We start from the raw sequence: 14,205 nt of genomic DNA on the forward strand, positions 1-14,205 counted from the left end.
GTGTTATTGATTGGTTTTCTATAAAAGAATGCCTCCATGTGTTTTATTCCTTACATTTTAGTAAGCAAAGCCCCAGGTGGAGCTGGGTGTGTTTTTGTAACTCACTTCATTTACATAATGCATCACATAAATGTAACGGTAAGGTTCTGTGGTTGGACGGTTCCAAGTGAAATCACAGAACTCCTCCTGTTAGTCCTTCAGCCAGACTCGTAATCATTTCACTAGCATTTATAATTTATTTTAATAATAAACACAAACCTCTATCCAAATCAGGAGTGGACATGGTATACATTTATTATTCACTACCGGAGAAGTGAAAGTTTCAGAGAGATGCACAGAAACATGTTCTGAGACTTTGAGGAACCAAAAGTCCAGAGGGGTGGAGCTTTTGGATTTTGACTCTACCCCAGGTAGGTGGGGCTAGCTCAGGTCTGACTCCACCCCTGGACTTTTTGATTTTTGACTCCGTCCAGGTAGGAGGGGCTAGATCAGATCCAATTTCCCCTCCTTGACTTTACCCCCGGGCGGCACGGTGGTGTAGTGGTTAGCGCTGTTGCCTCACAGCAAGAAGGTCCGGGTTCGAGCCCCGTGGCCGGCGAGGGCCTTTCTGTGTGGAGTTTGCATGTTCTCCCCGTGTCCGCATGGGTTTCCTCCGGGTGCTCCGGTTTCCCCCACAGTCCAAAGACATGCAGGTTAGGTTAACTGGTGACTCTAAATTGACCGTAGGTGTGAATGTGAGTGTGAATGGTTGTCTATGTGTCAGCCCTGTGATGACCTGGCGACTTGTCCAGGGTGTACCCCGCCTTTCGCCCATAGTTCAGCTGGGATAGGCTCCAGCTTGCCTGCGACCCTGTAGAAGGATAAAGCGGCTAGAGATAATGAGATGAGATGAGATGAGATGAGATGAGATGAGATGAGATGAGATGAGATGAGACTTTACCCCCAGTAGGTGGGGCTAGATCAGGTCCATCTCCACCTCAGGACTTTTTTTTTTATTTTGACCCTGCCCAGGTAAGAGGGGCTAGGTCAGGTCAGTCTCCACCCCTTGACTATCTGATTTTAATTCTGCCCAGGTAGAAGGGGCTAGATCAAGACTGACTCCACCCCATGGACTTTATTATTTTGATTTTGACTCTACCCAGGTAGGAGGGGCTAGATCCACCCCATCACCACCTCCTGCAATTTTTTATTTTGACTCTACCCAGGTAGGAGGTACGAGATCAGCTCCAACTCCACCCCCTGGACTTTTTGATTTTGACTCTGCCCAGGTAGGAGGGGCTAGATCAAGACCGACTCCACCCCATGGACTTTATTATTTTGATTTTGACTCTACCCAGATAGGAGGGGCTAGATCCGCTACATCACCACCTCCTGCAATTTTTTATTTCGACCCTACCCAGGTATGTGGGGCTAGATCAGGTCCGTCTCCACACCTGGATTATCTGTTTTTGATGCTACCCACATAGGAGGGGCTAGATCAGCTCCAACTCCACACCCTGGACTTTTTGATTTTGACTCTACCCAGGTAGGAGAGGCTAGATCAGCTCCAACTCCATACCCAGACATTTTCATTTTTGACACTGCCCAGGTAAGAGGGGCTAGATCAGGTCCATCTCCACCCCATCTGATTTTGATCCTGCCCAGGTAGGAGGGGCTAGATCAGGACTAACTCCTGACTAACATGGACTATTATTTTGATTTTGACTCTAGCCAGGTAGGAGGAGCTAGGTCAGGTTCAACTCCACCTCCTGGAATTTTTGATTTTGACTTTACCCAGGTACAGTAGGTGGGGCTAGATCAGGTCCATCTCTATCCCTAGCTTATCTGTTTATGACTCTACCCAGGTTGGAGGGGCTAGATCACCTCAACCTCCACCCCCTGGACTTCTTGATTTTGACTCTACTCAGGTAGGAGGAGCAAGTTAAGCTCCAAGTCCACCCCCTGGACTTTTTGATTTTGGCTCTGCCAGGTAGGAGGGGATAGATCAGCTCCAAATGCACCCCCAGACTTTGATTTTTGACCCTGCTCAGGTAGGTGGGGCTAGATCAGCTCCAACTCCACCTCCAGGATTTTTTTTTAATTTTGATTCTGCTCAGGTAGGTGGGGCTAGATCAGCTCCAAATGCATCCCCAGACTTTTTGATTTTTGACTCTACCCAGGTAGATGGGGCTAGATCAGGTCTATCTCCACCACATAGACTTATTATTGTGAATCTGTCTGGGTAGGAAGAGCTAGATCAGGTCCAACTCCACCCCCATAGACTATTTGTTGTGCATGGAGAACTACTTGGGCATAGAAATTGAATAAGCAAGAAAGTGGTTTATTTGGTTGCTAATAGCCAAGAAACAGCATGATGCCGAGCGCCTGGACTTCTGATTTGTTCACCCTGTTTCCAGAAACCAGTGTTTGACCTCTTCACTCCATCACACACTGCAGGAAAGTGAAGCAATACAGGCATTCATTAACAGGAAAGTGAAACACAGGCCTTGAGTCTGCTGTGCGTTACTGAACACCGATATGTAATCAGATCTGGCAGGTCTGGAGGAAGAGTGAGGGAGTTCAGGAACGCGACAGTCACACAGAGCTCGGTTTCAGTCCACAGAGCAAACTCAAACGGCTTTTACGAGAGAATCAGAGGGTAACGATGGGGTTTTAGAGCCAGTGTTTGAAAATTAAAAATACAAGATTACGAGAATCATGTCATAATATTTCGAGAAAAAAAATTTAATATTTGATTATGAAAAAAAAGTAATGTCTGATATTATATAAAAAAAAAAAAAAAACAATATTTTGGAAATAATGTCATTTAAGAAAAAAGCAGTAATATAATCAAGAACGGGGCGGCACAGTGGTGCAGTGGTTAGAGCTGTCGCCTCACAGCAAGAAGGTCCGGGTTCGAGCCCCGTGGCCGGCGAGGGCCTTTCTGTGCGGAGTTTGCATGTTCTCGCCGTGTCCGCGTGGGTTTCCTCCGGGTGCTCCGGTTTCCCCCACAGTCCAAAGACATGCAGGTTAGGTTAACTGGTGACTCTAAATTGAGCGTAGGTGTGAATGTGAGTGTGAATGGTTGTCTGTGTCTATGTGTCAGCCCTGTGATGACCTGGCGACTTGTCCAGGGTGTACCCCGCCTTTCGCCCATAGTCAGCTGGAATAGGCTCCAGCTTGCCTGCGACCCTGTAGAACAGGATAAAGCGGCTACAGATAATGAGATGAGATGAGATAATCAAGAACGAACTTGTAATATCTGAAATTATAAGAAAAATTCTATTCGAAAAATAAAAGTCATAATATTGAGAGAAAAATATAATATATTGATAATGATTTAACATCTAATATTGAGAAAAAAAGTCACAGTATTTCATGAATAAAGTGGTAATATACTGAGAAAGAAGGATGTAATACAATGTGATATTCAGAGAAATGTCACAATATTTAGATAAAGTTGTAATATTTCAAGAAAAAAAGTCATATTATGAAAAAAAAATAAATCTACTTTAGTATTGGTTTTACAAATAAAGAAATACTTAAACTTCTTGCACTTCAGCATCAGATTAGGATTAGAACTTGTATTAGAAGTTTACAGTGATATTTTTCACGTTATAACAAATTGTTCATGTTATTACAACATACAAACTCATCACATTATAACAATAACCTTTTCTTGCTCTAACAGTGGACTATTGATCAGCAGAATCTCGTCACGTCTCCACCCAAGTATGAAGTAGATCTGAATCAAATCGTGTCACTGAGCCGTGTTCCTCAGTTCTCTGCTCTCCGTTTCCTCGGTCAAACAGGGGTTCCACCTTACAGCCTAACAATATCAATGATGTTATAATGTGAAAGGTTTTATGTTAACAATTTATCACATTATAACCTGATACATAGTATCTTGTTATAAGAAGATTCTTGTTATAATGTAATAAGTTTGTCGAAATAACATGAAAATATCGTTAAAATGTGAAAAATACGTTTTTCATTTTATAACGTGACACTGATCCGTTTTTTTTTTCTTTTCTGTTGTGGCAGCAATAGGCTTCCCTAAATATTAGATATTACAGCTTTTTTTCTCCTCAAAATAGTGTGAATTTTTCCCTCAGAATATCAGATATTACAGCTTTATTCTTGAAACATTACAACATTTTCTTTGGAATATCAGATATCCTGACTTCGTTCTCGGAATATTGCAAAGTTTTCTTCAGAATATCAGATATTACGACTTCGTTCTCCAAATATTGTCATGTATTCTTCGGAATATCAGATATTCCGACTTCATTCTCGGAATATTGCAACTTTTTCTTCGGAATATCAGATATTACGACTTCATTCTCCAAACATTGTCATGTATTCTTCGGAATATCAGATATTCCGACTTCGTTCTCGGAATATTGCAATGTTTTCTTCAGGATATCACATATTACTACTTCATTCTCCAAATATTGTCATGTATTCTTCGGAATATCAGATATTACAACTTGGTTCTCAAAATATTGCAAGATTTCCTTCGGAATATCAGATATTACGACTTCGTTCTTGGAATATTGCAACGTTTTCTTCAGAATATCAGATATTCCAACTTTGTTCTCAATATATTGCAAGATTTTCTTTGGAATATCAGATATTCTGACTTCGTTCTCCAAATATTGTAACGTATTCTTCAGAATATCAGATATTCTGACGTTCTCAAAATATTGCAATGTTTTCTTTGGAATATCAGATATTACAACTTTGTTCATGGAATATTGAAAAGTTTTCTTCGGAATATCAGATTACAACTTTTGTTCTCGGAATATTGCAATGTTTTCTTCAAAATATCAGATATTATGACTTCGTTCTCCAAATATTGTAACGTATTCTTCGGAATATCAGATATTACGACATTGTTCTCGAAATATTGCAACATTTTCTCCGCAATATCAGATATTGCAACTTTCTCTGGAATATCAGGTATTATGACTTTGTTCTGTAAATATTGTAATGTTTTCTTCAGAATATCAGATATTACAACTTTATTCTCTATATCGTGACTTTTTATTTCTGAATTCTTGTACTTTTAAAGTTTTTCTAGTCCTCAAACACCACTGTAGAAAGTGTGTGTACCTCCAGGAGCAGAGTTAGCAGCCTCCTGACATCACCGCTGGTGTCTCCAGCGATGTCCGCCTCCATATCCCGCTCATGCACTGCAGAGATGGTGATTAGAGTTAGAACACCAAACAGGTAGTACCAGTTACACTGCAAACTAAAACCCAGCACACTCAGCGCTGAGAGGCATAAAGCTGGATGGACATATTGATATTTATCTTCTCAGAGACAAACTGCTGGGCTTTTTCTACCTGGGATTCTAATAATGAGTTTAAAGAGATATATGTGTGTATGTATATATATATATATATATATATATATATATATATATATATATATATATATATCTGTATATCCAGACTTATAATGGTTGTGTTGTGCTGTATGTAACGTCTTGTGTTGTCTTTACTGTATTGTCCTCATTGTACAGATTCTTACTCAGCATTTATTTATTGTCTTTTACCTTATTGTCCATTTTAAACTGTCATTTTTTTTTTTTTTTTGTGCACTACATGCTGTCTGTAATGTCACATCAAGGCCTTGGAGAAGATTTTGTTCTACTCTATGCCCGAATAAAACTGTCTAATGTAAAATAAATAAATAAATAAATAAAAATCTGCAGTAACACAAAACCTAATCATGTTTCGGATCCATCAAATGAGTTCCGTGGCGAATAACAGATCTGTTATGGCTGTTCTAATCCAAAATTGCACAACAGAAACGTGTAAACAAAACCATTCTGCCCCTACCTTGGAAGTAGGTTTCCTTGTAAACAGCAATATCCTGCAGGAAGTGAGAAACGAGGGGAGGAAGTTGTCAAATACAAAAATCAGAGGTTCTTAAAATAAATGAGCGTATGTATTTTAAGCATTACAGCAATATAACTTTATATTAATGTTTAAAACTCTAACGTGTGACGTTTCCCATGATTCTGAGACGTACATCATTGGAGGCAGAGCAGAGGATCTCCACCAGGACGTCCTCGTCAGTGCCCGCTCCTTTCATCGCCTTGCGCAGCTCCTTCACAGTGAACACATGTGGCGGATCCAGCATGGCAAGGATGGCATTCTCGAAGTTCCCAGACAGCTCGCTTTTCAGCACATCCACCAGCTCCTTCACAAACACATCACAAAGGACAGAGACACACCGCTTTACACTCCTCAGATTCTTTCGGTTCTTCCTGCAACTCTCTTGTACATGTTCCTGGGCAGTTCTTATTGCTGTTATAAATAATGTAATATATACATATACGTAAAAAGTTCTCACTGTGGGAACCTGTGTACACTATTACTATAGAAACGATAATATATTATAATATAGACTTGTGATTTGCAGCGACACGACTCTCAGTACTACTGCTTCAGAACATCCTGACATCCAGAATAATCAGACTTACATCATCGTACTTCTCGAAGTAAGCCTGTTTTATCTCCATGCGCTGAGCCGCACTGCGATTAGCCAGGATTTCAATGATGGCTTCTTCATCGGTGCCTGATAGAATAAAGAAGAAAATCAGATGGAACAGAAGACACTGTTGTCCTCTAAAACACTACGAGAAGGTCTTGGGTCATGTGGATCTGCTGAAGTTTCTGGAGAACATGTTTACTGAAAGAATCAAATCAATCCATTCCACATGATCAGAATTACTCTCTGTAAATGACAGCATTGAGCTATGGGTCCTGCGAGGACACTGGAATTTTAAACCAGGAGCCAACATAAAGACTTCCTGTTACAACCCCAATTCCAAAAAATTTGGGACACTGTGTAAAACATAAATAAAAACAGAATGTGGAGATTTGCAAATCATGGAAACCATATATTTAATTGAAAATAGTACAATGACAACAGATGCTGGGCCCGAGCTCCTTTATGATGGACTGAGGCAAAGTGGAAAGTTGTCCCAAGGTCTGATAAATCAAGTGTCAAAATTCTTTTTAGAAATCATGTGATCTTCAGGCCCTCAGGAGACACTGCATTAAAAGCAGACACATGTCTGTAGTGGAAATCACTGTATGGGCTCAGGAACACTTCAGAAAACCATCGTCTGTGAAAACAGTTCTTTACTATATCCACAATGCAAGTTAAAACCAGATATAAACAATATCCAGAAACACCGTCACCTTCTCTGGGCCCGAGCTCTTTTACGATGGACTGAGGTGAAGTGGAAAACTGTCCCGAGGTCTGACGAATCAAAAGTAGAAATTCTTTTTAGAAATCATGAACACCACGTCCTCCAGGCTAAAGAGGAGAGTGACCATCCAGCTTGTTATCAGTGCACAGTTCAAAACCCAGCATCTGTGATGGTATGAGGGTGCATTAGTGCACATGACATGGGTAGCTTGTACATCTGGGAAGGCATCATTAATGCTGAATGATATATACACGTTTCGGAGCAATATGCTGCCATCCAGACAAAATCTTTTTCAGGGAAGGCCTTCCTTCTTTCAGCAAGACAAACCGCTTTCTGCACATATTAAAACTGCATGGCTCTGTAGTAAAAGAGTCCGGGTGCTAAAATGGCCTGCTGCAGTCCAGACCTGTCTCCCATTTCAAACATTTGGTGCATTATGAAGCGCAAAATACGACAAAGAACTGTTAACCAACTGAAACTGAATATCAGGCAAGAATGAGACAACATTTCTCTTTCAAAACTACAGCAATCGGTCTCCTCAGTTCCCAAATGTTTACAGAGTGTTGTTACAAGTAGAGGTGATAATATAGTGGTAAACACACACCTGTCCCAACTTTTCTGAAACATGTTGCTGACATAAAACTCAAAATAAGCATATATTTTTTTCTAAAAACAATACAATTTTTCAGTTTCAACATTTGATATGTTGTCTTTGTACTGTTATAAATGAAATATAACGTTTCCATGATTTGCAGATCATCACATTCTGTTTTTATTTACAGTTTACACAGCGTCCCAACTTTTTTTGGAACTGGGGTTGTAAAACGTAGTATTAGCAGAGTTTCCACACGAAGTGCTACGAGTTATAACACAGCAACCAAAAAAATAATGCAGGAAGATGAGAAAAAGAAATGTAGTAAAGCTACTACTGTGGTTAAGTCATGTTTGAATCATGTTTAAAAATGTAAATGTATAAAATCTCATTTTTATACAAACTAAATGTTCATTGTGTCACATTTCTATCAATACAGCACGTGTTTTGATACAATATCCTTTATTTAATGTTAAACAATATGTTGGTGATTTCAGGACCAGCGTGCTGATTCTGTCTCACATGGAATATTCCACAAGATAAACAGGAAGTTGTATCATTCAAATTTCATGAAGATCGTGGGAAGTAGTTTTTCCCCTCCCCACCCAGTCATATTGTGATAATGACTTACAAGGTCACTCAAAGTACAAACCTCTTATACAAATTCTGGACTAAAAGTAAATTATTAATTTAAATTTAAAATAAATCATCTCTGGTTACTCATTAGAATGTCTATGTCCTCAGTATGGATGCTAGTTAAGCACGTGTTTTTGCTAGCTTATAATTCTGTGCTGTACACCCACCATCTACTCACACACTGTCAGCAAAAAAAAAAAAAAAGCTTGTAAAAAGAGGCATTTTAACACTTTTTGATAAGTTACATCCCTATTTTTTTTAGGTTTCATGAAGAAACCTTCATTTTTACAACCCCGATTCCAAAAAAGTTGGGACAAAGTACAAATTGTAAATAAAAACGGAATGCAATAATTTACAAATCTCAAAAACTGATATTGCATTCACAATAGAACATAGACAACATATCAAATGTCGAAAGTGAGACATTTTGAAATTTCATGCCAAATATTGGCTCATTTGAAATTTCATGACAGCAACACATCTCAAAAAAGTTGGGACAGGGGCAATAAGAGGCTGGAAAAGTTAAAGGTACAAAAAAGGAACAGCTGGAGGACCAAATTGCAACTCATTAGGTCAATTGGCAATAGGTCATTAACATGACTGGGTATAAAAAGAGCATCTTGGAGTGGCAGCGGCTCTCAGAAGTAAAGATGGGAAGAGGATCACCAATCCCCCTAATTGTGCACCGACAAATAGTGGAGCAATATCAGAAAGGAGTTCGACAGTGTAAAATTGCAAAGAGTTTGAACATATCATCATCTACAGTGCATAATATCATCAAAAGATTCAGAGAATCTGGAAGAATCTCTGTGCGTAAGGGTCAAGGCCGGAAAACCATACTGGGTGCCCGTGATCTTTGGGCCCTTAGACGGCACAGCATCACATACAGGCATGCTTCTGTATTGGAAATCACAAAATGGGCTCAGGAATATTTCCAGAGAACATTATCTGTGAACACAATTCACCGTGCCATCCGCCGTTGCCAGCTAAAACTCTATAGTTCAAAGAAGAAGCCATATCTAAACATGATCCAGAAGCGCAGACGTCTTCTCTGGGCCAAGGCTCATTTAAAATGGACTGTGGCAAAGTGGAAAACTGTTCTGTGGTCAGACGAATCAAAATGTGAAGTTCTTTATGGAAATCAGGTACGCCGTGTCATTCGGACTAAAGAGGAGAAGGACGACCCAAGTTGTTATCAGCGCTCAGTTCAGAAGCCTGCATCTCTGATGGTATGGGGTTGCATTAGTGCGTGTGGCATGGGCAGCTTACACATCTGGAAAGACACCATCAATGCTGAAAGGTATATCCAGGTTCTAGAGCAACATATGCTCCCATCCAGACGACGTCTCTTTCAGGGAAGACCTTGCATTTTCCAACATGACAATGCCAAACCACATACTGCATCAATTACAGCATCATGGCTGCGTAGAAGAAGGGTCCGGGTACTGAACTGGCCAGTCTGCAGTCCAGATCTTTCACCCATAGAAAACATTTAGCACATCATAAAATGGAAGATACGAGAAAAAAGACCTAAGACAGTTGAGCAACTAGAATCCTACATTAGACAAGAATGGGTTAACATTCCTATCCCTAAACTTGAGCAACTTGTCTCCTCAGTCCCCAGACGTTTACAGACTGTTGTAAAGAGAAAAGGGGATGTCTCACAGTGGGAAACATGGCCTTGTCCCAACTTTTTTGAGATGTGTTGTTGTCATGAAATTTAAAATCACCTAATTTTTCTCTTTAAATGATACATTTTCTCAGTTTAAACATTTGATATGTCATCTATGTTCTATTCTGAATAAAATATGGAATTTTGAAACTTCCACATCATTGCATTCCGTTTTTATTTACAATTTGTACTTTGTCCCAACTTTTTTGGAATCAGGGTTGTAAGAGTTCCAGGTGATCTAAAGGACACCTGAATCGTACAATCACACTTATTAAAACTATTTTGAGTATATAATAATAAATATGATAAAGAGCCCACCTAAACCTTTGCAGGCTTTGCGGATGGCCTTGATATCAGCCACGACGTCAAAGTCCTCATACGGAAAGATTGTTGGCTGTGAAATCAAGACACATAGCAGTACTTTAATTCTTTATGATCTTTAATGTAAGTCAGATGAAACCTAGCACACACACACACACACACACACACACACACACACCACCATGTGAAATCAGCAGGGGAGATTATGATTCTGTACAGTAATATAATTTCTACGTGAAATCAGTGAAATTGAAAATAGTGTGGGGAAGTATGTCGGGGGAAAAAAAAAAACCCTCATGAGCCTCCCAAAGTTATTAGACGACATAAACAAAGCAAGGATGAGAAAAACAAAGGCGTCTCTGGTGAAGGCCCCCTCCTCCCCCTCTGTCCTGGTAACACAAATCCGGACTGATCCATTTACCACAAAACTCAAACCACCCAAACTATGGAAAGCCAAAGGGTTCATAAACAGCCTAAGGGCTGTTTCACAGTCATGGTTGTCTTTCTGAAGAACACCAACTAACTTCCGTAACTAGGTCCAATACTACTAGAGTTTCTAATAATGTCACTAATAATAGCACTAATGTCTAAGTTCATATAAATACGTTTCAGAGTCAAATGCAGCTCAGTTTTGACCTTGTGGTCATTTCATTTAAAGCAGAACTGAAGTCATTTTTAAACTTGCTTTATTTCTTAATTAACGTGTTATTCAATTACGTTTCCGGTTTTAGCAACATTATATCATAACTCATATTGGCAACAAACTGCAATTAAATATTATACTTATCGGCCTGTTCGGTTTTTAGCCGTGTTGAATTCAGTTCGTTTGGTCCACGGCAGGCGTCGCTTATCCGCGCGATCTTCACGAGACTTGTGCGAGACTTCGAAACCTGAAGCGTCAGCCAGGTGTCAGTACCACCATTTTGACAACTGTTTTCCAAACAAAGTATTGCACAAAAACGAGTTTAAATGACGATTACTGCCTACTTTTTTCAAACTTTCCTGATTGCTATCAAAACAAACACAACTTCCGGCTTGATTATGTCAGCATTCGAAAGAGGGCACGTGCATCTTTTGACAACCCCTGTGTCCGAAATCACTCCCTACTCACTATATAGGGCACTATATAAAGCCTAGGTCACAACCGGACATACGATTTTTTGACTGTGCGATTTTTGTTGTTTCCCCAAATCGCTGCGTTTTTTTTTTTTTTTGTTCGTGGAGAAAGACGCACGTTGGCCGTAAGTTTGTCTTGCAACCTGAAAAAAATGTAAGCGCCCGTAGAGTTTGTTTGACATGACAGAGAACCTCTGCGGCCGGTCTGTGGCCAGTCTACGGCTCGAAAATCAGCACGTCACACGCAAGCCCTCCGTGCGTTTCACGCGCGCCTTCTGTGCGTTTCTTGCATTTTTTGCATGTAGACTGGCCGTAGGCGCACGTACAGCCGGTTGTGACCGAGGCATAATGGGGACGCCATTTTGTAGTGCTGTCCGAAACCTTAGTGAAGATTATTTACACCCTATATAGTGCATTCAAAAAGTATCCCACAATGCATCATGATAATATGTCCAATATATCCCATCATGCATTGCGGTCGCGCTAAAATAAATCAAATTAAAAGTCTCAAATGTGATTTAATAAAAGGCAGCGGCAAAGAAGAAAGGATTCAGCCTTGATTTAAAAGAACTGAAAGCTGCAGGTACTTTGTATTGATTAATGTGGGAAATGCACTCAGTATAATATGGATTTATCACAAAAACACACGCATGTATTTATTATTTTGAAACCCACCAGCCGACTGATCTGGCACGTTTTAATTTTGCAACAGTAATGACGTAAATACCAGCGTGACGGAGGAGTGTCCGAAAGTGTTTTTTTTTTTCCATTTTACCAATGAGCTCACTGTATAGTCCTCTATAGGGAGTAGTCAACGAGTGAGTAATTTCAGACACAGGGAACGTTGGCAGATGTTGGTCGCTTTGATTTCCGCTGTACGTTTTACTTCCGTCCTACGATGTCTCGCACAGGTCTCAACGAATCTCGTTTACGGCCGTTGCTTTGACATACGGACTGATATATTACATAGCGCATTTCAAACACTCATAACTTGCTATAGCAGCGACAAAATAGTGATCAAAAATGCATTTGTGACCCCTCACCGAATCCAGGGACACATGTCGGCCGAAACGAATCAGAGATAATCGCAAAAGAAGCATTTTTTTCGAAATTTGTGATTTTTGTTTTTTTCCCCATCATGTGCAAGTTGAGATCTTGAAGAATGCAATCAGTATTTCAGATAATAGATTGTTTTGTTGGAAAAGCATACATTTTTTGTTGCAAATTGTCTCGTTTTTGTCAGGACTGTAGCCTGCTGGGGGGTGTGGGTAAATTACCATATGGGCCATTCACATGATGATTTAAGTCATTTGTTTTGTTTTCGCGAATCAGCTGTATGATACGAGCTGAGCTCGTGGCTACTTAACCTGCATACAGGCGTGTGATTTCACTATGGAATGAGGAAGCTAAACAGAGCGCAGAGGAGCAAACACCACGAAGCAAACAGACACACGGTATTTACATCGGAGATCACCATTTCTAGCAAAAAAAAAACACAACCTCGTTTTCCAGATTGAATGGAATACTTGAATGATCGGATGATACACGGACCGTTCTAGGATTACATTCCATCGGAGGCATTGGTGTGTGCAAGGCGCCGTTTCTCTTTCTGATGGGGTGAGTTTATTAATCTAAGGCTGTGTGGTTATTGTTGCATGTAACGGAGAGTGTTGTGGTTTGGTTAAGCCTAGGTCACAACCGGACGTACGATTTTTTGGCCGTGTGATTTTTGGCGTTTCCCAAATCGCTGCGTTTTTTTTTTTTGTTCACGGAGAAAGACGCGCGTTGGCCGTAAGTTTGTCTTGCAACCTGAAAAAAACGTAAGCGCCCGTAGAGTTTGTTTGACATGACAAAGAACCTCTGCGGCCGGTCTGCAGCTCGAAAATCAGCACGTCACACGCGCGCTCTCGTGCTTTTCACACACGTGCTCTCGTGCATTTCATGCAGTTTTTGCATGTAGACCGGCTGTAGGAGCGCATACAGCCGGTTGTGACCGAGGCTTTACATGAAACTAGTGTTGTGTTAGTTGTGTCATCATCGTGCTATCTTTCTTTCTTACGGTGTGAGTAATTTTTCAACCACAAAACGTTAAAGTATACTTTAGGACTTATTTTTGTACTTCATAATTGTGTTGGGCATACTTTGCATGGAAGGAAAATTGACGTGGTGATCTTTGTTTACATGAAAGTAGTATCGTGCTAGCTCGTAGGGGGTAGGGCTTTCCTTAATGTCATGCAAATGAACACCATTATGTGCCCTCCCTACACCCAGAGTAGCTGAGATGGAAAACTTTGAGGGCGATTTTCTCCCTTTTCTGTTTTAAGAAGTATACACTTTCAAAAGGCCACACATTCTTCAAATATTGTCAGATCTCCACATGGAAGGCATCATTGGAAAGCTTAGAAACTGTACTTTCTGAATCTGTCAATAACTCAAAATGCCCCCGGGCCGACATGTGTCCCTGGATTCTGTGATCAGTCACATTTGTATATTTAATAACATGAGATAAATAGAATTTTGATCATAAAAAAATTGCCTTCAGTTCTCCTTTAATTCTACTTCGATTATTACACTTAGATTTTACTGGTTAAATTCAGAATTGTGTTTTTTAACACTAACTAGGTTTTACTTTTGGATGTATACAGTATTTTCATTCATAAT

The 14,205-nt window shown here is 40.1% G+C and overlaps 1 protein-coding gene across 1 annotated transcript in view; it reads right to left on the minus strand.

The window, feature by feature from the left end:
- The window catches only part of anxa13 (annexin A13), a 45,333-nt gene that overhangs the window by 13,889 nt on the left and 17,239 nt on the right, over window positions 1-14,205 (minus strand). Inside the window, exons 2-6 of the mRNA XM_060920740.1 lie at window positions 10,426-10,501; window positions 6,473-6,567; window positions 6,019-6,189; window positions 5,826-5,859; window positions 5,095-5,174 (exon numbers count right to left, since the gene is read on the minus strand). Coding sequence (XP_060776723.1) covers window positions 5,095-5,174; window positions 5,826-5,859; window positions 6,019-6,189; window positions 6,473-6,567; window positions 10,426-10,501 — 456 coding nt within the window. The remainder of the gene's footprint in view (window positions 1-5,094; window positions 5,175-5,825; window positions 5,860-6,018; window positions 6,190-6,472; window positions 6,568-10,425; window positions 10,502-14,205) is intronic.

The sequence above is a fragment of the Neoarius graeffei genome, chromosome 5 (assembly GCF_027579695.1).
Source record: "Neoarius graeffei isolate fNeoGra1 chromosome 5, fNeoGra1.pri, whole genome shotgun sequence".
NCBI lineage: Eukaryota > Metazoa > Chordata > Actinopteri > Siluriformes > Ariidae > Neoarius > Neoarius graeffei.